General features: G+C 43.1%; 1 protein-coding gene across 1 annotated transcript in view; it reads right to left on the reverse strand.

Annotated features, from left to right (window-relative positions):
* SH3RF3 (SH3 domain containing ring finger 3) overlaps positions 1 to 27,148 on the reverse strand; it is a 94,773-nt gene that overhangs the window by 27,255 nt on the left and 40,370 nt on the right. The window contains exons 5-8 of the mRNA XM_009883106.1: positions 19,256 to 19,356; positions 15,012 to 15,182; positions 11,414 to 11,664; positions 7,135 to 7,439 (exon numbers count right to left, since the gene is read on the reverse strand). Coding sequence (XP_009881408.1) covers positions 7,135 to 7,439; positions 11,414 to 11,664; positions 15,012 to 15,182; positions 19,256 to 19,356 — 828 coding nt within the window. The remainder of the gene's footprint in view (positions 1 to 7,134; positions 7,440 to 11,413; positions 11,665 to 15,011; positions 15,183 to 19,255; positions 19,357 to 27,148) is intronic.

A 27,148-nucleotide genomic window follows, 5' to 3' on the forward strand; every position in this document is an offset into this window, starting at 1 on the left:
CCCCCTTGCCTTTGTTGAGAGGAAATGGATTAACAGTATGTATTCTGTGCACAAGTCTTGAGAAAACTGAACTAAAATATTGCAGATTGAAGAACAAACTGGAACACATGTTAAACTGAAAAGTCAAATCCGACTCTGAAAATGGTCAGTGACACGTTGGTGTTGGTGGCTCCAAGATCAACTCAGATGTTTTACAGAGTATCCAAACAAATTAGCAACACAGAATTTTTTCTTTATCTTTTTGATGCAAACCTTTATATTACTATTCCAATGTTACTTTCTCTTAAAGCTTTCTACATTTTGATATATTTATTCTTAGAATTCAAACCAGGCTCTTCTGCTCTTGAGCAATTTGTTCATTCTTATTGTCCTGGTTTGAGCGACACAGGACTAATTTATCTTCTAATACTTGGGAAGATTGCACTTTTAGAAAACTCTAGTGTCTGAATTGGTGAAAATATTTACTTTGTAAGCCAGCTGTGGTGTGTGCGTTTCAAGGTCTCAGTGTTTTCGAGCTCACCAGGTCGAGGGATGAGGAGTGAGACCTGAGCACTTGACCCAAGCTGGCCAACAGGACTATTTCATATCATGAATGTCACATTCAATATAAATTAGGAAGTTTGCTGTGAAGTTCTCTCTCTCTCTTGATGGCTTCCATCCTGAGAACTTCTTGCCCCGATGCTGGACCCCTGAGGCCTTCCCTTCCTCCTGAAGCTGTAGCGTTCGCAGTGTCCAACATTTGCTGTCCACTGATGGGAGTGCTCATCTTCCTACTTATATAGTTGGCTGAGTATAATATTTGTATATTTTGTATTGGTATCAGGATCAATATTGGTTCTTTAGTGCTATTAATGTTAATTACCTCATCTTATCCTATTAAATCTGTTTATATTTCAGCTCCGAGGTTTCCTTGCTTTTTCCCGATTCCCCTTCCCGGGTGGGGAGGGGTCATCAGATGACAGAATGATTGTCTAAATGACAGTAAATTGTTACGGGTTTCTCAAACCATAACACTTATGTCTTGCGCATCTTCCACTTAGTCACTTAATTGTTATCATTCCATTTCACACCTGTACAACTTTGGAGGCTTTATTAAGTGAACCAATTACAAAGTGAAAAATAATAAATCATTTCACATCTGCTGGGAAGACTGAATTCCTCTTCCAAAAATTCAGGGTCATTCATATTGACCTTGTATCTGAAAAATCTACTTTCATCAACTCTGTCCTTAGCTTCTTTTACTCGTCCCAGGGTGACCACTATTTTTGTCATGTCATTTTATATCTACCAAGTCCTTGCAAGTGCTCAACACTTCACTTTTGAGACTGATCTTTCATTTTCTGGATAAGGAATTACATTTCTTTAGTGGATATGAAGTGATAACAAATCCTTTTCATTCAGGGACAAAATATGAGAAGAAGTTACAATGCAGAGACTAACACTAACTGAAAACTGAAGGTGCACTACCATGTAGGATCAGGTCCTTCAGGCAGTTTCAGTTCTACCAATTGATAGCTTAATCAGACAGTTGTAATGTGAACTAAGGCCAAAGAGCATCTCAGAGTTTCCAAAGCCAAATTTGCAAAGGGCCTTTGATCTAGTCTCCAATCCTACTTAAATACAGGGTGGGTGACTAAGGGTGCAGGCAGCAGGTCTGCACTGAGGGATGTTGCCTGGTGGAACCAGGCACTGGGCTGCAAATTAGGGTAAGGCAGAGGAAGGCACTGGCAGAAAGGGGGAGCGGTGGAGAGGGAAGTCTCTCTGGTCATATCTACACTGGCACATGAAACAAGGACAGGATTTAGCAACAATCCCTGTTTCGCATCCATTAACCATTGTGGGTTTGGCTTATATGAACTGGCACTCTTCCAGGACAACGGAAGGGCATGGTTTGGGCCACACCACCTACCAGGACTGTTCTCAGAGCAGTCTGGATGCAGTCACCCTATTTTGGGCAGAGAAGAGAGCTTAGAAGTGTGGATACAAATCATGCAGGGACACTTGCAGGGCTCGAAAACAGGCCTTGGCTTGTTCTATTTTGTAATGTAGTCCTTACACCAGGATCATGCCAAACATACTGTATCATTCGAGGAATGCAGCTATTTTGAGCAGAAGGACCGATACTTAAGAAAGTGAGTGACACTAGTGAGAACAGACAGATGTTTACTGATTCAGTCTTCACATGCAAAACTGTTGGTGCATGTTCAAAGTCATTTTCTGAAGATGTGTCTCTTGTTATCTTAGAATCAGTAAACAGCAGCTCAGTGTATTTTCCCATTTGTTGTGACTTGCTTAGCCAGATCCTGTATATATTCCAGGGACACAGTTACTAAATTTAAAACTGCAAACAGATTTGTTCTCTCAGCACACTTGTAAGAAACATTTAATTTTACATTGCCAATTTTCAAATACTTCTATATACTCTGGCTAGGTAAAACAGTAAGGAATTGGTGTAACTCAGTGATGAATTAATAGCTTGCTTGCTAGTGCAAGCACTTATTTTCCTCTTTAGCAGATATTGGGCCAGACACTTTGGAAGAGTTTAATCAAAATCCTCATCAAAAGCCAAATGAGTGGATTTTAAAGAAAGTTTAATTACAGTGGTCAAACCACCCAGCATGATTTGCTTGATTTGATTAACGTAATGAGTAGCACATTTAATGAGAAATGCATTAATTCATTCAAACAAGTGGTTTTATCAGAGGTATTAAGCATCAGCCCAGATTATGTACAGCAGAAACTATTATAGCAAAAATTGACCGAGGTCAAAGCAGTAGTCATGCCATAATTACAAGCTCTCAGCTGTGATCTACCAGTTGAACTGGGGGAGTGCTCATCATGACTGAAAAAGCAGGGTCCCCATTTAAAAAAGCCCCCAAAATACAGGGTTTTGCTTTCAGCTGGGATCTTCATCCCTTTCTTTCAGATTTTCAGATGATTCAAGAACTGGGATTGAACTCTCTGGGTTTCAGATGGTTATACATGCTGGTATGAGCAAATGATAGAGTGTGAGCTCAAAGAACCCCTGACACCACCCCTGAACCTTAAAGGAAACAGAGTGTTCCCCATTTGCTCTCTGTTTTACCTCCTTCCTGTCCCTGTGATGTCTTTGGGACACTCCTGTTCCTAACCTGGAACAGAGTGACTTTGGGGGAGAATTATTATTTTCCTTCTGGGAAAGGAAACCTTCTTGGAAGAGAAGAAAAATTGGCCTCAAGTGGGAAATATTTGAGAAAAAGAAGAAAGAGTCTCCTTTACACCTTGCTCTCTTAAACTGCCTTCTTTAGATAACTTTCAGCCCCTATATTCCGACTTTCTTGTTTCAGGACCCCTCCCCATGGGCTTTACACAGCACCCTTCACGTCCACCCTCCCCACTGGCACCCATTCTCCGCTGCCCCCTGCCATATCTCCCAGCAGATGCTAATGCTCTTCTTCTCTTATGCTGCCCTGACCACCATTACCTCTTTGACTTCTGCCGTGCTCCCTTGCCTTTATTCAGTCCCCGGCTTGTTATTCCTGTAGTGTCTGTGCTACCTCTGTGTGAGCCGCCTTTCCTGCTGCTTTGTACTGCGTCTGTATAGCACTGAAACAGCTTTGATTTTTAAGCGCTCTACTAAGCCTGCTCAGCTGCTGGAGCACTTTTTGAGCACCGTTGCACAGTGGACTTAAGGACTATCTATTGCTTAGACTTTCATCAGCTACCACCAGCAGCTGGCAAAGGAGAGCAGCTTTGAAACTGCTCCCCAAGAGGACAGGAGCCTGGTCAAGGAGCTGGCACAAGCCCAGTTGCAGATAGAATCCTCTGGGGGTAGGTGCATACTGACAAGTGAAGACTGGGGTGGAGGCCATATTTTACCTCCTGATTAAGTCAGCAGGAGTATGACAGTAAGACACTAGTATTAGAGTGTCTAAATGAATGTAGGTTCCAAGGTTCACCTGCAGGTTTGGAAGTCCTGATCAAGACCTTCTGGGAATAAGCTGAAGCAGAGAACTAGAGATGTCAAAAAACAGACCCAAAAACTGAAAACCATAATCCTTGGGATTTTTTCTGCCACTTGTCTTCAAACCACACGGAAACAGGAGTAAAATTTGGAATCAGGGTCACTTGATTTTAGAGAAATCTTGGGATGTGCCTATATCTGACTGCTGCACACCAACAGGAACCTGTGAGATTGGCATATAAACATTTATACAGAGGAAAGCATTAACAGTGACTACCTCATCACTATACTCAGCAAGTCTGTTCCCAAGGTAAAGACAATTTCACCTTGGAACAAGCAACCCAAATAGCATATACAGACTCACTACAGTAGCTGCCCCTTGATGTCACTTTTGGTATCCTTGAGTGGAATCTAGGTGGGAAATCATAAAACATAAATTGCTTGAAGATCGTATCTTAAAATACTTTTTCCCACTATCTCTCAGCTCAGCCTTCAAGCAGCCAACCAACCTTGCTAAACTTATCATCTGAAGAAAATTTCCCAAGGACCAATAAATCTGGCTATATCAGAATGATAAATGCAAAAATTGCAATTTATCTCCATAGCCCTCACAAGAAACATCTTCTACAACAGACCCATGAGAACCAATGGATCCTCAGCATGTCCATCCCAGTATGCAAACTACTTCATAGGTACCATGTGCCCGCTGGACCACAGTGAATTCACACTGACAATCAGTATGTGAAAGAAAAATGTGGTTAATAACAAGAGAATGCTTCCCAAAACATCCATTCTCCCTCTTAGCATTCAGCCCTAACTCTCAAGGGAAATCTACAAAAGAAACTGGAAAGATGAAGCTGGGATTAAAATTAATAATTCGATGGGACAGCAAAAATTGTTGATTCCAACAACAATGCTAATTTTATGGCACATTACAATTTACCTCAGATAGGACTTGCTAATCTCAGTTTTTCAGGAGATAATTACCTGTTCATTTCTTCCGTCCTGTGTTCAGTAGAGCTGAAGACCTTATTACCGCTCCTTTTACTAACATCCCCTCTATTCCTTTCATCTCAAAGTACCTGACTGATTAATATAATGAAACTGAACACAGATAAATTGCTTCCGATCTTTGCTTATCTGGCAGTTTGCTAGTTATGTCTCTGCTTCTGTTTTTTGCCCCTCAACTTGTCTGTTTTTTCCTGGCAGCTGTGCTGATAACAGATATTGCCTCTCTCCACAGATATTCTTTCTGAGTGTTATGACTGTTCCCTATGTAGCAAAAAACCTGTCTAACCAGACTCCGCTTTAGAAATATCAAGCATGGTTCCAGCTATGGCTCCAGTCCTGACTCACAGATTCCTTTTTGAATAGTTATACAGCTTTTAGTCTGGCATTATCCAAGCTTTCAACTGCTTCAAAGAAATATTTGGGTTTATGCAAAGAATAGGAACACAAATTAATTGGCCAAACATCAGTCACTACTTCTAAAAGGAAAGGAAGCATTGTTAACTCAGATCTTTCTAAAACGAAAGTGAAATATGACATGGAGGAGATTCAGGAATATAGTGTTCAACACAGGGCGGTTATGCACCACCCAATCCAGTCCGAGATGAAAATTTTATCATCACTTTTCTCTGATACTTCCCAGGTACTGAATTGGTCTTTGGCAACACTCATTGCAATGATGTAGTATTTACTTCTCCCTTTCATCCACGGAGCTCAAAACCCCCATAACTTTACTTCCCTGCATCCAAATTGAGTAACTTAAAGTTGTAACAGCTTGGGAAAGGTTAACCAGTATTTTAGGAAGGGATTCGATATAATTTTGCCTAGGAAATTTCAGTGTGCAGTTTCACATGAATTAAAATATATGGGTCTAAAGAACAGCAGGTTATATTTTAGGAAGTATTAAATATGCCAGTACACAAAGCTCTGAGGTAATGTGCAGATCTACCACCTTCTGCTGAATACCATACGCTTCCTTGGGCTTGCAGAAGTAGCATGTATTGTTCTGGTCACACAGCATGCGGTCCTTCATGCACACTTGGAAGTTATTTACAAACGAGTACTGAAATTTCACATCCAGGGCAGAAGTTCTACACCCTTCTTCCACTGAAAGGCACTCAAAGAGAATTTAAGACAGGATTTAGGAAAGGACTTTAAAACTTGTATTCCTCATCTTGGGAAACCAGGGGTTATCTGTGTGCCTGACCACACATAAGACCTGCAACCTCAGCATTACCAGGTACAGAGTAAATGTTTACCCCATATGTGCCTGTCACCATGGAAAAGCTCAGGGAACTTATGGAAAGGACTTTTTGCAGGTCCAAAGGAAAAGCAAGCCCCTACATCTCTTCCTCCGACTCAGATACAAAACAGGAGCTTTCTTCCAGCAGGCAGTTTGTATCAGTGGGCTCTGCTAGGCAGTACGGAGATAACTCTCAGCATTGATAAATGGCAACTGCTAACGTAATACAAACATTTGGTGAAAGCAAAATATCTGCCAAGAACCAAAAAGACTGGGCACTTAAAGCAGCTCTCCACACTGGCTTTCCTCAGCAAGGTGCACAAGGGACAGGCACTCAGCTATCAGCCCCACTGCTGGCTCCTAAGTGATTGAACCTACAGCGCATTGTACCTATGTCCCAATGAGCCGTATTTAATTGCCTTCTCCCCATTTGGCTGTGCCACTGCAATGGAAGTTTCTGCAAGAAACTGAGATGTTTCTGGAGCAGTAAAACAGCTCCTGCCACTCATGATCCAGTGTTTTACTGTGTGGTACCTGCCCTGGAGCTGGTACCACCATCAGCTTCTTCCACGTAGCGAGGCAGATGGCTTCTGACTTGGCCATCCAGTTTCAATGACCAAGAGCCCACTATAGCGTCTTTCTGCACCACTGCAAATTTGCAGATCCAGGTGCTGATTGTTGGAAGAAACACACAAATTCAGCCCACTAGTGGCTCAGCCTTGTTTCCCACCCATGAGTGGGTAACATGGGAGCAGCACCAGGAATGGTGGGGGAGAAAGGATGAAGCACGAAAATAACGTGAGACAAGGATGCGCAAGCTGGCAGGGGATGAAAACCAGCTTCCACCCTCCCAGGCGGCTGCAGGGTCCCTCCTCAACAGCCCCATGGTGGAGAGAGGCAGCAGGAGCACGGGGTGCAGTGATGGCGCGGTGGCCCTTACCTTCTCATTCTTCCTCTCCTCGACCTTGCCGGCGGGGCCAGGGATAACAGGGGCACCCAAGGGCCCACTGCCGGCCTCGCCGTTGAGGTGGGCAGCACTAACGTTGGGTGGGGTGATGGCGGCGGCGGCGGAGGTGAGGGGGATCAGGGGCCGGGCTCCTGGGGTGGGCGGCTGGTGGCCATGCTGTGGTGAGACGGCGGGGTGAGGCCGGATGGCTGCCGCTGGCAGGCGAGAGGGCGAGCTGGGCGTCCGCAGGGGAGAGACTGTGGCAGTGGGCCGCTCCGGCGCTGGCACCGAGGGGTGAGCTGTGGAGGGAGGACAGAGGACAGTTAAGACCCCCCTGCACTGGCAGACCAGTGGCCATTGCTGCCATGAGGCACCAGGGCCCAACAGAGAGCTAGCTAAGCTCTTAGCCTTCAGCCAGGATATCTCAGCCTGCAAGTTTTTTTGTCTAAATCCTAGAAATGCCCATCCTGGCTGCAAAAGGCCTGCCTGCAAAAATGGCTGGTCCTCCCTAGTGATGTGACTGGAGAACGGCCTGACCATCCCTGCCCATGCCTGGGAATAAATAGCAAGCCTACTATGTTTTTAAAACACCTTGCCTCGTTCCAGCTGAGCTGTTTTCCGAACCTCCAGGACCCCCTCCTAACCTGACAGATTTTGGAGCAATGGAACATGGGACCTAAAAGGTTAGCCCAGATGATCCACGCTGACCTCGCAGGCGGCAATTACAAAGGAAAGTCTCTTGTTTCAGCCCTAACTAAATGATCAACACTGCATCACTGTGCTGCGCAAGATAAATTAAGCAGAAATCCACTGGAGGATTTTTGAACTCGGCCTCATCTCTGCCAGCAAAGTCCCCAAGGGACTATGCAGTGCCTTTTAGTCTTGCTGCTCCTGCTGAGCAAACCCTGCCTACAAGCACCACGAACCAGGAGTTAGCACTCATCTGTTTAACGGTGACTGTGAAGTGATGCTGAGGTCAGCTCTCCAGGAATTTGGAATCCTGTTGCATGCCTCACGTTGCAAAAAGTGTGAGGAAGTTCCAGGTCCATTTCCACAATGATGTTGCCTTTGACTTCCAGCTTGGTTGATTGTTAGGTGTAACACTCCTTCAAGTATGTACAGACCAGAAGCCAAGTCCACACTCAGACATCCCCTCGCTTAAACAATTCAATAGTAGGACTAGCTGAAAAATGCCTATTTCACAAATGATTTCAAGGTTTCATAACTTAGTTTAGTCCTGCCTCAGTGCAAAATTTGAACCTTTGAACATTTTCTGAGCACTAACTACTCACCCGTGCCACAAGAGCCTCTATTCTGATCAGGGCATTCACCTGGGATATGAAAACATAGGATCCAGTCACTGCACTGCTCTCCTCTGTGGAAAACAGTTCTGGGCAGCTGTCTATTCCCTTTGCAACTTGAACCATGGCCGAAGTCTGGTTGAACTACATCCATTCCTAACAAAAAGGCTTTGAGTCCAACAAATCAGCTTTTCTTTGATCAAAAAGTATTTTTCTGGAAAATTTCTGACCCACTCTGATCTGTGGTTTTCTTACAAATTCATCTGAAGGATACATTTTTATGCAGGACCAGCTGGAGTTCACTCAATCTATAACTAAACAACAATGCTAGAACAACTCAAACCACTATTTTCTGTTTCTATGCTTAACAGTGGCACCCATTACGACGGATTGAAATGATAAGGAATGACATTAATCATACTCACTACACCAGCTGAGCACTCCTGCCAGGAGGGAATTTCATCCCCCAGGCTTATGCCCTATTATCCAAACTGATTCTAAACATGATGGGCCAGTGATCATCAGATTAGCACCTCTGAAGTTCATGATTCTCCCTCACCGTAACTCCTTGACTCTATAATATCTCTTTTTATTAATGTTGCTCATAGCAAATCAACCCAACTATCATGAACCAGTCTTGAACCTCATGTGATTATATCATGTAGCATGAGGAAGGGCCTAAAAGTTGCTATTACAGATGCCTTCAAGATTATTCTTACTATTACTTACCATTTCCCCCTCCCTGGATTACTAAGAACATACACTGGAAAGTGCAATTCCTTTCCAGAGAGTCCGACAGGGCACCACTGGTTATCTTGAAGTGATTCCCTCCTTCTGATTTTCCAGTTTGGAACCTATGTGGTGAGCAACCACTGCTGCCAGGCCTGGTTAAGCTTGCAGGGTCAAGGTTTTGAACTACTGGTTGGAGGGGGCAATGGTTTTCCTAAATTTAGAGGAAAAACACAATAATGGAATTTCACTGCATGTACCTGAATGCAGAAGACTCATTTGATAATCATATTAGGTACATTACTTCTTTCATATAGGGCTCGGTGTTTCCAAACACAAAGGAAACAGAAAACATGAGAAACAGTAAAGTAAATGGCCTGAGAAAAACCAACTCTGAGCAGAGCTCTCGCATATTATTCTGTAATTTCATCTGCTTACTGTTACAATGTATGCCCTTGCTCTGGGATCTCTGGATCTGGACTGCACTGCATCAAACATGCTATTAATTAGCAATGCTCACTGAAGGCTATTTTTGTTCTACACCACTCATATTTCATTTTGGGTGTATTCCTACATTAGTGGCCTTGTGCAAAATTGATTTGTTACTCATGTATATTGCAAGCCAACAGAAACGTGATTTGAATACTGTGCCAGCTTGCCTCTCTTGGAAAGCTTTTCCAAAAGTCAGTATACGTTGCCCTGTCCTGCAGGACTAAAGAGAACTTTTGAGGGGCTCTGGTCCACAGGACACTGGTGAGGACATCTATTTTGGAGAAAAACAGTGATAATCATGAAAAAATTCCTTTATTTATCCTGGCAAAGAGTTATTTAATTAAAACAACAATCTCATGAACCTTATGGAAGGGCTAGAGAACTCCCCGCTTAAGAGGTTTTGGAGCTGCTCTGTGGGCCCTAGATCACCCTGCCCGCCAACTCCTTGGCACTTTAAGATGTCAGACTGACCTGGAGGAGCAACCTTAAATCAAGGAAGCTGCCAGAGGTGTAGCATAGCAGTGCTGTGGAAGGAAGGTGTAGGGCATGCCAGGCACATGGGGCAAAATGATCTGTCACCTCAGTCTCAGGGGAATCTGTCTGCCTGTTGGCATGGGCACAGGAGGCACCAGGAGCACCCAAACGCTTCCTGAGAGTCTTGCCCAAGAGGGGCTATTTCTGACTTTGCACTGTGGTAGCAGAAGGGCTTTTGGAACGGTCTGACTTGAGGGGAAAGCAGCACTTTCTGAACTAGACAAAAAGAGGAATTATTCCCCAGCGTGACAAGTGTCACACCGCCATGTAAAGTCCTGCCACTGTTTGTTAAACAGAGGAGTCTGCACTGTTCAAGATCCAGATTCACACGTATTTGATCACATTTTCTTCCCTTTGGTCTGGACTGTGTAGGAGGTGAGATTAGATGGTCATAATGGTGCCTTCTGGCTTCAAAAGGTATGAATCCATGACTTACACCGTAGTGTATTTCTCATTTGTGCCTGCTCTGTTTTGTATCTAAGACCTCAGTTTTCAGCAGTCACAGTCCTTACGACCTGCCTTTGTAAACACAATGGCTCACATCCCTATAAAATATCAGAAACAAAATGTTTTAAATTTTGCTATAAAGTTCCACCACAGGATTTACTTTTACTTTATTCAACATCAGAGCTGTTTAACATCAGGGAAAGGGGAATAAATCGCACTCTAGAAAATTGTGCTGTACATCAGAAAGGGAACCTAGAAAGAACAGAGGCCCCCTGGTGTGAGAAGCTCTTATTCTCATTTCAAAAAGGTGGCAGTATTTTTCAGATCTTTTGCTTTATCACTAACACCGGGTCCCGTTCTGCCTAATAAATACCTTTCATCCCTAAAGCCCAATGAAATGCTTCTTAATTTTAAGTCGTGTATTACTTGCCCTGCGATAAGGGCAGTATTTTTCCATCAGCATGCCAACCGGACTCAGAACTGTTAATCTCCTCAGTATGCAGGGTGCTTGCTTTCACTCAGATAAATTGTATAAATATTTGTAAACACTATAATCTATTTCAGCTGTAGCAACAGAACAATCTGATAAACACAACGTGGTTCCCAGAGATCAATAGAAGCCCATAAATATTACAAGCAAATAAAACATACTCTATTCCACATTGACTGAGCTGTGACTAAAAACGAGAAAGCAAGCCGCGGATTCGAAAGGCTTGTGCTCGAGGGGTGTGACATCAATCTCGCCCATGCAGGACGAGAGGCACACATACCCATCTGCATGGCGTTTCGGGTCTGGCTGGCTGGCTGCTGAGCTGAATACCTCAAGCAGTTATTCAGCTGTGGAGAGGCTGCCTGTAGCTGGGGATGCGTCTGAGGAGCAGTGATAGGAACAACCGGTCTGACAGCCGTGGCGGCACTGGTGTGACCAGCCCCGATGGGGTGGATGGCTCCTGGGGCTCCTTTTGTTGTCGGAGCTCCCCCGGCCCCGCTGTTCCTGGGCTGCCCAGCTCCCACTGGCACCCTGCATGGAGACAAGGCACAGTGTAAGCACGCTGTAGAGATGCTGATACTCAGCCACAATGCTGATAAGCACCCCCAGTTACTTAGGGGGTTCAACACGGTTCCCTCTCAGGTATTAAAGTAAACCGAGATACAGATATATATTTATCTTTAAAGGACACAGTCATAAGCATGCTAGGGGACATCTGCACCCCTTTATCCTATGGGAAGAAATGCAGTGTAAAAATGGAAAAGATAATTTTTCTCATCACTTTTTTTCTTAAGGTACATTTCTGTCTGAATTGTTTCTAGTAAAATCACAAATCTAAATTCAGAAGAAATGGATATCTCCCAAATGCCACTTTGTGTGCCAGAGGCTATTTTACAGGCACTAATGGAGTGATAATTAAAACAGACTCAGACATCTTTTCTTAGGACCAAACCTGCATACAGCCCCACAGGGAGAAAAAAAGATGGATAACACCAAATCTGTGTGTGGCTGTTGAAGGGGACTGAAAAGCAGCAGACTTGGCAGGGCTTGGCTTTGCTGAGCGCTTATGCTAGCGATGCAACCAGCTCTAGCTTAGACTTGCTAAGGAAATGCAAAAGGGAAGGGAATGCAGCTGACCTTACTGAAAAGAAATTCCAAACAATAATTGACCCCTCTTTCACTGCTCACTTAAACTATATGCATAGTTTGATTTCATCTGACTGGCTGGGTAGATCTCAGAGGGAAGGAATGAGGCTCTTTCTCCTATGCAATGAGTTCAGCCTAGAGCAGGTCTTGATCCTCTTACCATTGAGCTAGAAACTCTCTGACCAGGCCAGGAGATCACTGGGGAGGACAGAAGGACACCAATGGACAAACCTAGCTGCTGCACAGCAGCTCTTTCTCTGAGTTTCTTACTGAGCTTCCTTAGTAATTTCCTTCCCCAGCAGTAGATGTCATGAAACAGAGGGTTCATTTTGTGTTGTTCTCCTCTCCTGAGCTGCTACATGTACCAAGGTCCTCCTCCAGGAAAGGACAGGAGAGGAGATATGCAGAACAAAGTATGGTGAAGGAGAAGGAAATGAGACAGTGTAGGGGGTTAGCAAGAGCGGAGAGGATAACAGAAAGGTTGTAAAAGACCAGCCTACGGGGGGTGGGATTGAAAGAACTTCTGGGGCCCCAAAACTGTTGTGTGGGAACACAGAGAGGAGAAGAGCAGAAAGAAGGAGTATGCTGAACAATCTGGCCCAATTCAAAGGACAAGAAAGATAGAAGAAGCAACCCTAAGAAAAGACTGGAAAGGGGAACAGCCTAAAGAGTGAAATACTCACAGAAAGATACCAAAACACAGGCTGGAAGATATGGTCCAGAACTGCAAAAGATAGCCATCCCCTCTGCCCAATCCCTGCTCCCCCCAAAATCACAGGAGGAAAAACAACACTGTGGTGTCATAAAATCCTTGACTTATCTCATTGTGCAAGGTTTGCCTGGATTACATTCTGCTAAATGAACCCGATTTTTTTTTTCTTCCATTTTTTTTCATCAGCCTCCAGGTAGGGAAAAGCTGGGAATCCCACCAGATGGAAATCTTGACTGTCTGTCATCTGCTGTGAAGAGCTGGCAGGGCAACAGCAAGGTTCAGCTGGAGCTGGCTTGGCCATCTGCACTAGATTGAGTTTGCCAGAAAAGCACACCTAATAGTCCACGGAAAGCCGCATTCAGGCAAACATGCACACCGACAGGTACAGACACTATCTGTGACTCCCACAGAGCTGGATAGATGTTGGATATGGCAAATTTTCTCTGCTGGCCTGTGCCTGACTGTCCATCTAAAGGGTCTTGTCCTTTTTCCACCATGCTCTGCTCACACATCTGCTTTGGCAGCTTATAAATCTAGTTCAGTGCTATTAAATTGATGGGCAACTTCTTTTTCTTGGCTTTTGTAGGGAGTGGCAGAAAAACATGCATGAATCTAATTCTTTGCTTTGCTGTCAAAGGGGAACAAAGTAAGCAGAAAGCGCAGCAAACAGGAGATTTTGTTGCTATCAGATTTTTCTTGCTGTTCTCACTGAGGGTGATTTACAGAGGAACTTAATTAGCTCACAGGATCATAAATATAATCATAAAGCTGCTTTCGGGTTTTGTGGAAAGCACTTTTGCCCTTTAGCACTTCTCTCTGTCTTGAGCTAGCTGTGACATGCTGCATTTAATAAAGTCTTGCTGATTCAGATCACCAACACTTCAGCACAAACTTCTTTACTAATTCAGAGCTGAAGAGGCAAGGAGTGAAGGCAGCCGATGGGCTCTGTAAAATCAGGTAAATACACTTGGGTTGATGAACAGTGAAAACCCCATGAATTAATTATTTATTTATTTATTTATTACTGAGACGCGGTATTAGGACTGTTAGCAGGTTTAGTTATCATCTTCTAATCTGCTCTTAACTTTTGGTCTTGCTCAGTCCACATATTACAAACTTGACATAAAGTGAAGATGGAACAAACCTGGATCAATTTTTTAAGATCAACACTGTGAGTTGTGAGGTGCCTTTCTCTACAGAGGAGTGAAAGATGGTGGAGACTGTTTGCATGTGGGAGGAGAGACTGAGACCATATGAGGAGTGAGTTGGATTTGCAAAGCCATGTTTGCTTTAAAGGAGATACGGGCATACACATGGCAACATTGACCTTCAAGGAGCATGTGGGGCAAAACAGTCTATAACACACTGACGAACTTTCTCCTCAGGTTGCAGACTATTTCAGAGTGGGGTCTAGATCAGAAACACCCTTTGATTTAGTGTTGTCCAATACCAAAGTCTGACAAATACATTCCTCCCTAAACACATTATTCTCTTCTTTTTTCCTCTTCTGTAACTGAGACAAAGGTAGCTAAAATCAGACAATTTACTGATCTCTCCTACCATTTCTGAATTTTAACGGTTCAGCCATTAGTCTTGGTCCAAATGATCCAAGACCTTTGATTTAAGAAAAACAAAATCTACATAAGGAGCTACTGAAAAGCAAGACAGAAGAATTCCTTATTTTGTTTATCCCTGTTACATGTCCAGTAGTTTTATAACAATAAAAAAATCATTACCCAACAGATTCTTTACAATAGTAAAACCTGGGCTCATCAGACTTTACAAAGTCAGAGGTTGTAAATGCCATCATCTAACACAATTAGTTAAGTCTTCTAAGAACATGGATAACTCCAATGCAACAACCAGCAAGTTTCATTACCCAAGTATGCAATGCCACTAGAACATTTCTGGAAGGGGAATGTGATTTAAAAGCAGAGCTATGTTGTTTTCAGCATTGTCCAGATGCAGAATCCCTCTCATCCCCCCCTCAGGCATATCCACCTTGGCTAGTGGTCCTCACCTTGAAACAGGTGTCACGTAGTTGCCTGGGAAGACACCAGACATCCCACTCCTCAGAGATGTCCCCTTGAACCATCCGTCCTGGCACTTCTCAATGACCCGGTACATCTCACCTTTGCGGAGCTCCAGCTCGTCATTCTTCTGAGGCTTGTAGGCATACAGGGCTAGGTAGCTGCCAGGAGAGGTCACACAAGAAGAAATCACACATCTGATGTCTATCACCGCCTGTCTCACTTCGACTCCAGCTACACAGAGCAGAAAGTGAGCAGAAACACTGCTCAGAAATGGTGGTTAAAAGGGGACATCATTACAGCATACCAAACAAGGAACAGCAGAGACAAGATCAACTGGATGCTAAGACAATAAGAGAATAACTAATCAGATTAAAGAGAGGAGGTAATTTAGAAACTCACAGGACATTCTTCTCACTCAAGGCACAACCAAAGCAAAACACTGCCACAAAGCAGAACTCAAGTTAAGGACTTAGTAGCAATTTCAGAAGGACAAGGCAATTATAGAGACAGCCAGAGTAACCAGGACTCGAGTAGGAAGGCTTTGCAGACTAACATCTGGGTCAAGTATACATTCGTATGCTTCATGGTGGGACCCACTTCTACTGTGGATTTTCAGAAGAAACGTTTCTTATGGGTAGGCTACTTCAAAAACATTTTAGGCAGCTTTTCTTGCAGCGTTCTCGCTGGCCAGTTTTAGAAACAACACACCAAACCGTTCTGATCTGGTATGGTAATTCTCGTATTATGTGGGTAAACCAAAAAGTGATAGAGGGCCAAATTCTGCAACGGGATTTTTACTTAAGCAAGTGAAGTTGTAGAATTTGGCTTTGGATGTTTTGCATGGAAGTATTCTAATAAATCTTTAATAGAGGACCCAATACATAGAAGTTCTTATTTATTTAATTACAGCTTTTATTTATTCTCTTTGTTTAGAAACCTTCTTTTTATCTTTCTTTTGTTCTTCCGTTACTACTTCAGGGATGTGTCTAATGTTGTGAAATGACTACAACTTAGTCTCCAAAGATATTCTCTCTGTTTAGAGAGATCCTTCTTGAAAATTAAGAATGATTGCTTGCACTTTGGGGAATAATGGAAAGTCAGGATAGGATAGCACAAGTGAACACACAGAACAACACTTTCTTTGTAAATAGCAATTTTTTTTCGGTACTGTCGCCTTTCTACAAATGCAGAAAGGGATTTCTGGTAATTCTTGATCAAGGTTGTGCCTTCTTGAGTGTTTTTTTATTTGTGCTTTACAGGAAGTGCAGAGAGATTAGGACAAATGGGGAACCACTTACAGAAAGTGCATTTACACTACAAAGTGCAGCAGAATGCTCTTAGGCTCAGGGGTGGGTGAGAAGAAGCTTGCTGCCCACCTTATAGCAGCGAACCAGAGAAGTAATGAAAACTATAACCATTGTGATTGTAGACTTGCAGCCAATAAAAATGATACATGGCTTTTTACTTCTGCTCTCCAGGAAATATAATTGAGGAATAAATCCTGTTAGTTTTCCTGATTCCACTCCTTTATGGGACCAGTAGATTTCCCTATTTTTATTCTGAAGGCAGTAAATAAACAGCAGTAATGAGCAGAATATGAAATATTTGGTAACAGCTCCTTGGGGCATGCTTAGGCTGATGTGCCTGGCTCTGTTTATCACGTGCATGGGGTACAAAGACCTAATCAGAAACTGTATTTCATTAGTCAACAGATGGGAGAAACCATCCTGCACATCCTCTGTTTGGCCTATATAACCAGGTGGTTCCGAGCAGGTCTGTAGCTGTTCGCCTGATGGAAAACATGAGGCTACACACGAACTGAAGAACATTAAAATGCATCACCCTGACATGAAATAAGGCTGCATGCTTCAGTGCTAATCCTTCAGCTCTGCGCTCTGCTAGGACATAACGAAAAGTGCCAGACTGCACTCACTCGAGGGAGCAGAAAGTGTGGCTTTGACTACCCCTTTCTTAAGTTGCTGCTTACACAAGGCTCATAATCAGATGGTATGGGTAAAGTGGGAGGTCAAGGACAAAGCATTTTAGACAGACTTCCTTAGCTCCTTCCCCAGGGTGCTACATGTAATAATGTAATTTACGGGTTGAGATGCTGGAAGAAGGTGCAAGGAAAATTACCCAAAGTCGATATAGGCTGCTTTCCCTTGCAGCTATCTCCAGCTCTCCTACTAGTTTCTTTCTGTTCCCTCCTGCAAATTCCCCCAACTCAGCCTCCAGTAAGCCTGAATATCCAATATCACAATGAGCCTAAACATCCTCCAGAGAGAGTATCAAAATCCTTGCAGTGACTAAAAGAAGGTGTACAACAGCCCAGCCTGGACTCCGTGCCAAAACTAAGCAATCTCTGTATGGCTAAACTGATGAAAACTTATATGTGATAACCACACAGCGTGACCCTAGGACAACGGAGGGGATCAGCATTTTCTTCATGGACTGGCAATCCCACCACCTACATGGGGCAGTGAGGATGCCGCTGCCTGGGGGTTTCCTCTAGTAGTCTGCAAGGAGTCAGGGGCTTCTCCAAACTCACCGGCAGGCCCAGCCTGGGTCTGCTGCCTGGCCATGGATGGCACATCAGCCCTATGGGAACAGGCATACTCCCCATGTGCTGGCAGAGAGGGGGCTGTGGGAGAGCTGGCAGGACACCTGCTCTCATACATGGCTGAAAACAATTTGATTGCAGGCAGCTTCCCTCCCCAGAAAGTGTTTCTGGGCTTTTCCTCTGGCAGGGAATCAGGTCTAGCGGTCCTGTTTGCTGAGGCTGAATTTGCCTTATGCCAAAGCCTTTGGACTTGAGACACATTTCAGCGTTCTCTAGATTTTAGGTGTGAAACTTCACCAGCAACCCCACTACAACCAAGAAGAAAGTGTTAAAACAAGAATCTTAAATCTCGCAAAACGTAATAGCAAGTTATTCTGGGCTATGTGAAACAGTGAGGCTAAGGGTTAGGGAGCAGGACCTAGAAGAACCCAAAATGTTTACTAAAAGTTCCCTAAAAAAAGGCCTAAGCAAGAAGGTAGCTTATGTTCTTGGCCTCAGGGAGCTGTCTGTGACTATACTTAAATGCAGAAGCCCCAGGGCTCTGTCTAGGGTTGTACCTCCCCAGTTCTGCTACAGCTTTCAGATAACGCTTCCCATTTGACTGGAACTTGGCTTGCAAATGCAAAATGACAGACTGGATTACGAGGCTGCTTCACGAGGGAGACGACAGGAGAAGCATGGGAGGGGCGGCTTGCTGAGGCACAGATGCAGGGGCATTGCCAGAGAGCTGGAGAATGTCCTGATTCAGCAAGTAAATACTGGAAATACTGCCAGTTACTGATTCCCTGGGCAATGTTTGAAACAAATTTGTGCCCCACTATGTGCCACACAGGCTGCACAGGTTGACCACACGGTGATGATAAGACCTCTCTGTGGGGCCATGAATGATGTGTGGTACGAAGATCAGGTATGAAGGTCTCATCTTAGTAGCCAAGAACAAATCTGTTTTGGTTCTTTTCCAACTCCCCTATTCTCCTCAAAGCAGATTTCCTATGTTATTTCAGGATTTTATTTGTGATTTCAGACCTTGTTTTAGCCATATCATAAAACCTTAAAACACTGGTGTGCATATGCGTGTGTGTCTATATAGTTCTACTGCTTTCACAAGGTATATGTGATGAGAGGAAAGGGTTCAGTAGTTTAACTAGACAGGTACCAGATAAACCAACCAGGCTAGATGAGATTTATTATAATGAAGTCTACTCTCTTTGCTCTGTATCTAGTCACCCTTCCGTTATTCTACACACACTATTCAATAAGCCCATATGCCCATGGTATGAAGTTCATTCATTGCATTTGTTTATGGCACTGAAAAACTGGAATTGGGTCATTTTTTCTGGTTAATGATGAATATATCAGGTATTTGATTGCATGGGACTACACCAGAAGATTTTCTCTAGCTGGGAGGCATTCCATTTGCTTCACAGTGATTCATACAGCTGTAATAAATATACCAGCAGTCTAAAAGGGCTCAAAGAGAAAGGGGAAAGTCTTGATTTTCTCTACTAATTTTTCAATTTCAGCAGAGGCTGGGTCATGTATGAAATTGCGATCTCTCTCTTCTCAGAATGCTTCTGAGCTGAGATTCAGGCTTTCAGATTTCAAACACATGCACACACGTGCACACAATTGGAAACAAAGAGTATGCAGGGACTGAGATGAGCTGCTTACATATTGAGGGGGAGCTGGACCTTCGGTGGTGTTCCCTGATCTCCAATTATTGCACTTGTCCTGGGACCAGCCACGGTGGCTGTTCCAATCGAAGAGGAATCCTGAAAATACAAAAAGAACATACAAGGATTAAGATGAAGCCCATCATTTCCTAAAATGCTATGGAGGTGAAGGCACAGAGGAAAAAAATCACATATTTTATCCATTCCCAGACTTTCTAACTTCACGATACTGCATTGAAAAAGACATCTTTAAGCCTTACCCATTCTCAAAATACATTTCTGACACCGGGGATATTAGGTTATTAACAGCTTTTCCATGTACCTGTCAGAAAAATTTAGTTGTACCTTGCACGCAGACCTTAAAAGTTTTCGAATGCAAAACTACTTCACTGCTTTGTAAAATCAGCTCAACGTGTACATCTCTGCAACAGTGCCATCTTTGGTAAAGGTAGCCTTTTCCCCTCAAAAGCTTGTTTTAAATTTGCACTCTTTTGGTTAATGGTTATAGATCTATGGAGAAGAAGACACTATTCAATTTCTGAAATGCAATCTCATCTCTGTGTGCTGTTTTTATCATCATGAATATTCTTCTCCTTAAGAAAAAGGTGACAACACAACCTAAACCAGGAGCACCTCTGAATGAAGAAAGCAGGAGTCCACTCCACTTTTACCACAGCAAATAAATTCCCACTCTCATATAGAGAACTGGGCAGATCTTTTCCAGCTAATGATGTTGAAAGGCAATTCTAAATGCGATCATTCATGTTTCAAAGCTTAATGCTCAGCAAAAGTATGTAGGGCAAACTCTTTTGAGTTGTCTCACCCAAGTCCCCATTCATCTATGTCAAAAATGAATCCTGACTGGAAACTTGTCTCGAAGTAATGCCAAGGGCTGTAGCAACAGATCTTTGCTGCAAAGACAGGGTAGAGCTGGGCTGATAAGACTTTTAACAGTTTACTTTAGCAAAAGGCTTTTTTAAGTAAGTCTAACCAAATGCTGCATGCACATCGATATGCAGAATGGCTCTACAAAGTAGGATCCAAAGTTTATGAAGAAATTGTGGGTTCAGACAGAGCCTGTTACATACAAAAAAAATTTCTGAGCATTTCACAGACATCCAGTGCAGCTTTTCTGTTTCCAAATGCTATCTAAAAACCAGTAAATATTGATTTATTTTGGGACCAGAAACATAGGAACATTTTATTGCACTTACAAATGACACTGAATTAAACCAAGACACATATTGCTACTTAATTAATGGATTTCAAGGTCAGCTTGTTCCAAAGAATCTCACATAATTATTACAGTGTCATGTCTTGATATTGCATTGCTTTGCTCTATATTAACACAATATCATTGGGAAATCGTGCATCAAAATATGAAGACACTGCTCTGTGATTCCATAGCTTTTGGCAACAAGCAGCAAGCTGTCTACTCTCTCACCAACATCTACGCTCAATCATGAAGTTGCAGTGACAAGTACATCTCCTTTTTCTCATTATTTCCCCTCACTTTCTGGCTGCTTGCTCAAACAAGGAAGGTTCCAGGCAGCTCTTAGTCCTCTGTGAAAAAGTAAGTGTTCTTTCCAGTTCTGTGACTAAGGCTTTATTAATCCTGCCTGTCACGTCAGTGAGATAATATCAATTTATAGAAGAAAACCCCAACCCACCCAAAAATGTAGGAATAGTTGGAGAATGATCCCTCATTTTTTATTTTGAGCTGGTTAATGAGGTCAGGGATTGTGGAAGATGCTGGGCAGAGAGACTCGGCAACTGCCCCACCCAAGAGGTAAGTGAGAAATTGGCTGGTTCAAACTTCTTCATGTTGTGCCACCAGTGCATGCCTGCCCTGAGCTACAGAAACCGCATCCAAGAAAACAGATCGGTCCCCACCCTTTCTTGGTAGGACAAAACACTTTGTTTTTACCTCATGAGAAACCAGAGCTGAGTGAACAGCCTCAGGGTGCAACTGTAAAGGCAGAGAAGATCACAGCAGCGTAAGACATGTGCTACCCCTTCCTTGGCTCCTACAATCCTCTCTCCACACACCTCAGTGGGGGCAGAGTTTGCAGAGATGATGCTACCCCAGCCAGGAGTGCCCACCGCAGGCACCCTGGGCGAAGCCAGCCTGTCTCTGCAGAGTGATGAGATGAAGCCTGGAGAGCAGGGTAGCTGTTAGCACCATCCATTTGACTGTTGGCACCAGCAGTGGCGGCTTCTGTGTGTTCTGTGTTACTGGAAGCAGGAGCCCAAATACCTTCTATGTGCTATTATGCTTGTGCTAACATACAGTCCTATGGATTAAGACATCATGTAATTTTCATTCAGTGTTGCTAGATGACATAGTTGCTTTCCTTCCTTGAATAATCCAGAATAAATCTCCATAGTCCTTTATGTTCCCTGTCCACCTGACACACAATTTCTTGCCTATGGCCTGTTACTGCAATATCGCTGCATCTGGTGCCAGCCTGGACCCTACAAACCATCAATTTTTGCCATTTTGCACAGCCTAGTATCATATGCATCCAAACTCTAAATCAGTGCCTGCTTCCTGATTGTGCTCCGGTTTTTCTTTAACTGCTCTCCCCTGCAGGCTTTGACACGATGGTGTACTTGTCAGTCTGCCTATGACCCCACTTTTCATCATCAGGTTTTACTCCACAGGACCCACTGGCCTTCCACTCCATTGAATTCAGCTCTTCTGTTCACATCTTGGCATTTACTTTCACACAAGTGTTCTCCTCTTCAGCTTCATCTGCCTCTGAAGCAGGAGCCCAAATACCTTCTATGTGCTATTATGCTTGTGCTAACATACAGTCCTATGGATTAAGACATCATGTAATTTTCATTCAGTGTTGCTAGATGACATAGTTGCTTTCCTTCCTTGAATAATCCAGAATAAATCTCCATAGTCCTTTATGTTCCCTGTCCACCTGACACACAATTTCTTGCCTATGGCCTGTTACTGCAATATCGCTGCATCTGGTGCCAGCCTACAAACCCTTAAAACCCTACAAACCATTAATTTTTGCCATTTTGCACAGCCTAGTATCATATGCATCCAAACTCTAAAGCAGTGCCTGCTTCCTGATTGTGCTCCGGTTTTTCTTTAACTGCTCTCCCCTGCAGGCTTTGACACGATGGTGTACTTGTCAGTCTGCCTATGACCCCACTTTTCATCATCAGGTTTTACTCCACAGGACCCACTGGCCTTCCACTCCATTGAATTCAGCTCTTCTGTTCACATCTTGGCATTTACTTTCACACAAGTGTTCTCCTCTTCAGCTTCATCTGCCTCTGTGCTCCTTGATGAATTCTCTCAGTGGCTGCCTGATTGCTACTATGCATCTGAATGTTCCCCAGCTTTGTATTTAAACTACAGTCCCTGACACAGTTGATGAAGGCTTTCTAAGCCTCCTCTTTCAAGGTCCTGTTCTCTCTCTTGTTTACCGCTAATTAGCTCATATTATAAACTACAATATTGCCAGATAATTTTGCAAGATAATATTTGCAATAAGATTTTGAAGAGACTGAATTTTGTGAGAGAATAATGCACTACTTCGTACTTTTGATTACATTTGTTGGAAGTTTATCTTTCCATTTTCCATTCCTAGAATTTTATGTGGGTCTCCCCAGCTACTGGTAACACTAATAAACCTCCCAGAGCACACAGCAGGTCTTTCTCCATCACAGCTGGTAGCAGGGTTTAGTTTGTTTTCCTTCTTTATTTAGCCCTGGAGACAGGTTGTACTTTTGCTATTGTGATCTAAGGAACAAGCTACTAAACATGTCCTTCTTTCCTCTTCATCTGCTCAGGGGAATGGGAATCCAAGACGACGGTCTGATTTTTTTTGTTCTCCGCTTTCATACCTTTTGGGAGGTCTGTGTGCCACATCCTTCCTTTCTGGTTGCACGTCCCTGTATGATCCACCTTTCTGTGGCATCAGGCATGCAAATACAGCCACACACAGGCATTACACAGGGAGGGCCCAAACAACGCAGCATTTGTGTCTTAATCCTTCTTCCACCTCTGCTACTCACCATTGCTAAGCCTTACCCAGGAGGGGACATCTCTGACAGCCAGGTTTTTAAGAGACACACAGGCACCTATTAATAAAAACAGGCACCTTGCAGAGTTTTCTCAGGGAGGCATTAAGAAGTACTTCACTGCCTGATTCCCCTGGATTTTATTGCAATCTAAGTAATAAGAGTCACTTCTGAAAATGCCATTTGGTGCCCTTCTGTATCCTTATGAGCCTCTAATGCCTTTAAACATTCGGCCATTGAGTTTCCAGACGTGACCTGCTGGGTAATCATGCTGTAGTATACCTCCCGATTAGGAGGCAGTTTACTCTAATGGTCGTGTGCAGTTTTCTGAACTAGACACTGCCAACTCTTGTCCCATTTACTTAGGCCACTAAACAGCCAAATATGACTTCTGCATTCTCCCACTCCAATCTGGCCTGCTTCGCGTACCACTTACCACTGTTGATGTTTTCAGCTCAACAGCAACAGCTCTTCTCTTTCTTCCAAGGGACAACCCAGCCCCAGCTGTCAGCCAGCAGGGAAAAGCGGCTGCACGAAGGCACGCTGAAGACCCCCTCTGGATACCTCTGTGCTAATTCCTGCTTCTTTGTGCCCATTAGTAACACAGCAATGTCACCTGTACTGCAGCTCATGCTGTGCCGCTTCTTTTTACCACCACTCTGGTGTAGTAGGTGATTATGTACCCATGGGCTGGATAGTAATATAAAAGGACTTTTTGCCCTTTGTCTGTAAATACAGCAGCTTCCTTATGACCACTGAAATGCAACTCCCCCCCTCCCCCCAACACTTAAGCTAATGTCTTATAGAAACTTGTAACTCCTGCCTTGAGGCCTCCTTAAAAATTGTCTGTTTCTTCCTCCTAGTCTCCAAGTTGGCTGTTACGAGGAGACTTTATGCAAGGGCCAAGAATGAAGAAAGGCTCTGCACAAAGGTATCTGGGGGCCTGGCTAAACTTCATCTAGTCCTAATGGCAGTGTGGTCCTCTGGAGCAAAACAGCAGTGGAGCACCGGGTCTCTGCTCTCAGTCCCCACACAGCATTTCCAACACCATTTTTAGATGCTTAAGTAAGTCACAGCACCAGATACCGTTCAGGTGTCGTGTAAAAGGAAGAGAGCCAAAGCTAGCTGACAAAAATAAAATTTCCAGATGACTGTCCAGCCTGAGGGTCAATGTTTCCTGGTGAGAACAAACAGTCTGACTTCCTCAGAAGTCACTGCAACGTGTCTAAGCTCAGACGGATCTCCTTCCTCCTCCAACTGATAAGTATTATTTTCAAGAGAACTACAGGAGCATCAAAACAAATTGAACTTTAATGTATACATAATGATATATTTCTATTACAGTTTATAGCATATACTCCTGGGCAAATAATACACTGCTGAGATGTTGCTGCCTCTTGTGTCAGCTCTGACATATATTTAAAAGCAACCAGCCTGGCAAAATATTACTGACAAGCCCACAGAGACCAGGAAATTAAAGGTAATAACCACTCATCTGGGATGGAACTTCATCTCAAATTCATTCTCTTTCTCTCTTCCCATCCACACCTCTGTGAAAGCATAAGAATTAGTACTATGGACTTCCAGCATAAACTATCTTTTTCTCTCCCTTGTAGATTTACTTTAGATTTTCACCAGTACTTTAAGGCCACGTTTGTTGTTTAATCGGAAAAGACACGGTGCCTGTAGGGATTAGTGAAGTGCCTTGCAAAAGCATGGGACTCAGTTTTGGAGGGAAATAGAAGTCATGAAGACAGTGATAAAACTAGGAACGAGTACAATGATATTGCAGGTTGCAGCAGCCTTCACAGAAAAATAATTGCTGCTGCTATCAGACGAATGTCCTTATCATCTAGAAAATCACCAACCAGAAATCTCTATTTTGACTTCAAAGCAGATCCAGCACGGTCTCACCACAGGGCACTTATCACATTCATTAATTCACAGGAAAATTTCTTTTAATGTCCTGAATGCATATTTACAGCTTACTTTAAATTTCTCTTTAATATTACTTTAAAATAAGAGAAAAACACTCAAACATTCAACTCACATAGGTTGACATACCGTCCTCTGGAAATAACACAAAAACCAGGCTAATGGTCTTTAAGATTCCTGTGACTCGTTTCTCTAATTCGCTGACTCTATAAAACAACGACTGTGGCAATCACTCCAGGCCTTAATGTTCCTAGAAATAATGTATTAGCACTTAATGCATGGTAGTGCCACCAAGTATTGATGAAAAGTGTTACACGCAAGATCAAGTAGCCTCATCAAATGCTAATTACCAAAGTGGGAGCTGAAACTAGAGTAAGACTTTTTCTTCCATAATGATATGTGTGTAAAAAACAAACAAATGTGCACGATAACAGCTGCAGCTGCATAAATAGCTGCACAAATACCCAGTTCCTTCCTGCAAAAACTGGAGCTAATTTTATATGATTTAGCATTTAGTGAGGGGTTCTTACAACCTGTAAGGATCTGCGGCTGCAGATGAAGGTGAGGCAGAATATTATGCCAGCTTGTTCTAGAACCACATTGGCCCTGCTTATTTTTTGTCTTACAGTAGGCCAAAAACTCTAGACCATGTCTTCCATGAATAGCTCATGGAGCTACGCAGAGAGCTGGAGAAGTTACGTAAACATATTTTCTGAGCTTCCATTTCCACTATCCTGCAGTCTAGGGATGGCTGCAAGTTGGCGAAAAAAAAAAACCAAACCCAAATATTTTTTGTCATCGCCTTCCAAATGTTCATCTGACATTATCATACATAAAAGCACTGATTATTCTGGTTTGCAGCTTCTCAGTTCCCCCAAACGAGGACTAATTAAGCATCATGTGGATGAGCATCATGAGAATTATATTTTATTCAGTCTTGTTTTCTCTCAAACTAACCCTTTCAGCACTGAGCACCAGCGTCTAGCTCTCTACCATGAGGTTTTAAATGGTTTTACGTAAATAGTTTCTCGCAATTCTGGGATCAAAGAACATGAAAAATCGAATGCAGAGAGACAGGAAAGCTTAAAGTGAAAGCTTGACCTCTAAAAGATGTTAATTTAATCCCATGTTGATAATTATCCTTTTGATAACTGCACAACAAACTCATTGGGGTCCTGTGCAATGCCTCCTGTAGGAAGAACCCTCCAGGGAGACAGTAGTGGCAAACAAATAAACAAAAAATCCAAACAAACAAAAAAGGGAAAATACACACTGTAGTCATTCTGTTCAAATGTCATGCATGTACACATAGCATGTGCCGGGTGGACAGGATTTTGTGGCATAGTGTAAATACCTAGAGAGTGTCTTGCTTGCTCTTGAGGCTTCCAAATCAGTAGTTGACTGGCAGGTAGTGTAAAGCCTCAGGATTAGCCCTCTGCAAAAATGATTTCAGTGGCAAAATGTTTTTGGGTTACTACCCTGAGGAGCATCTGGAAAAAAATATTTTGTTTTTGTTTTACAGGCAACGGGATTTCATGCATAGTTGAACGACCCTTCTGAAGTACAACCTTCTCTTCCTAGATCCTGTAAAAAATTAGATTTTGTGGCTCTTGAAAAATCTTTCAAAATGTTTTTGTGATGAGGCAAATTATAGGATAAAGAGAAGACGCTGCCTCTAAACTAGTAGTTTCTGAAAGGTGATTTTGCTTTGACCTGGATTCTTGGTAGCTTATGTAATCAGTCAATAGATTGAGTCAGCTCATGTGTCTCATTTGCCACAATTTTGACAGATAATGTAATATGTCCCAATATGCACAGAGTATATTCAAAGACCTAATGGTAGCCAAAAAAAAAGCAGCTTACATGCCTGCCCAAAACTCTCTGCTTAAAAAAACACTTAACTCTTTCC

Source organism: Charadrius vociferus, unplaced genomic scaffold (assembly GCF_000708025.1).
Source record: "Charadrius vociferus isolate BGI_N301 unplaced genomic scaffold, ASM70802v2 scaffold92, whole genome shotgun sequence".
In the NCBI taxonomy this organism is placed as follows: Eukaryota; Metazoa; Chordata; class Aves; order Charadriiformes; family Charadriidae; genus Charadrius; species Charadrius vociferus.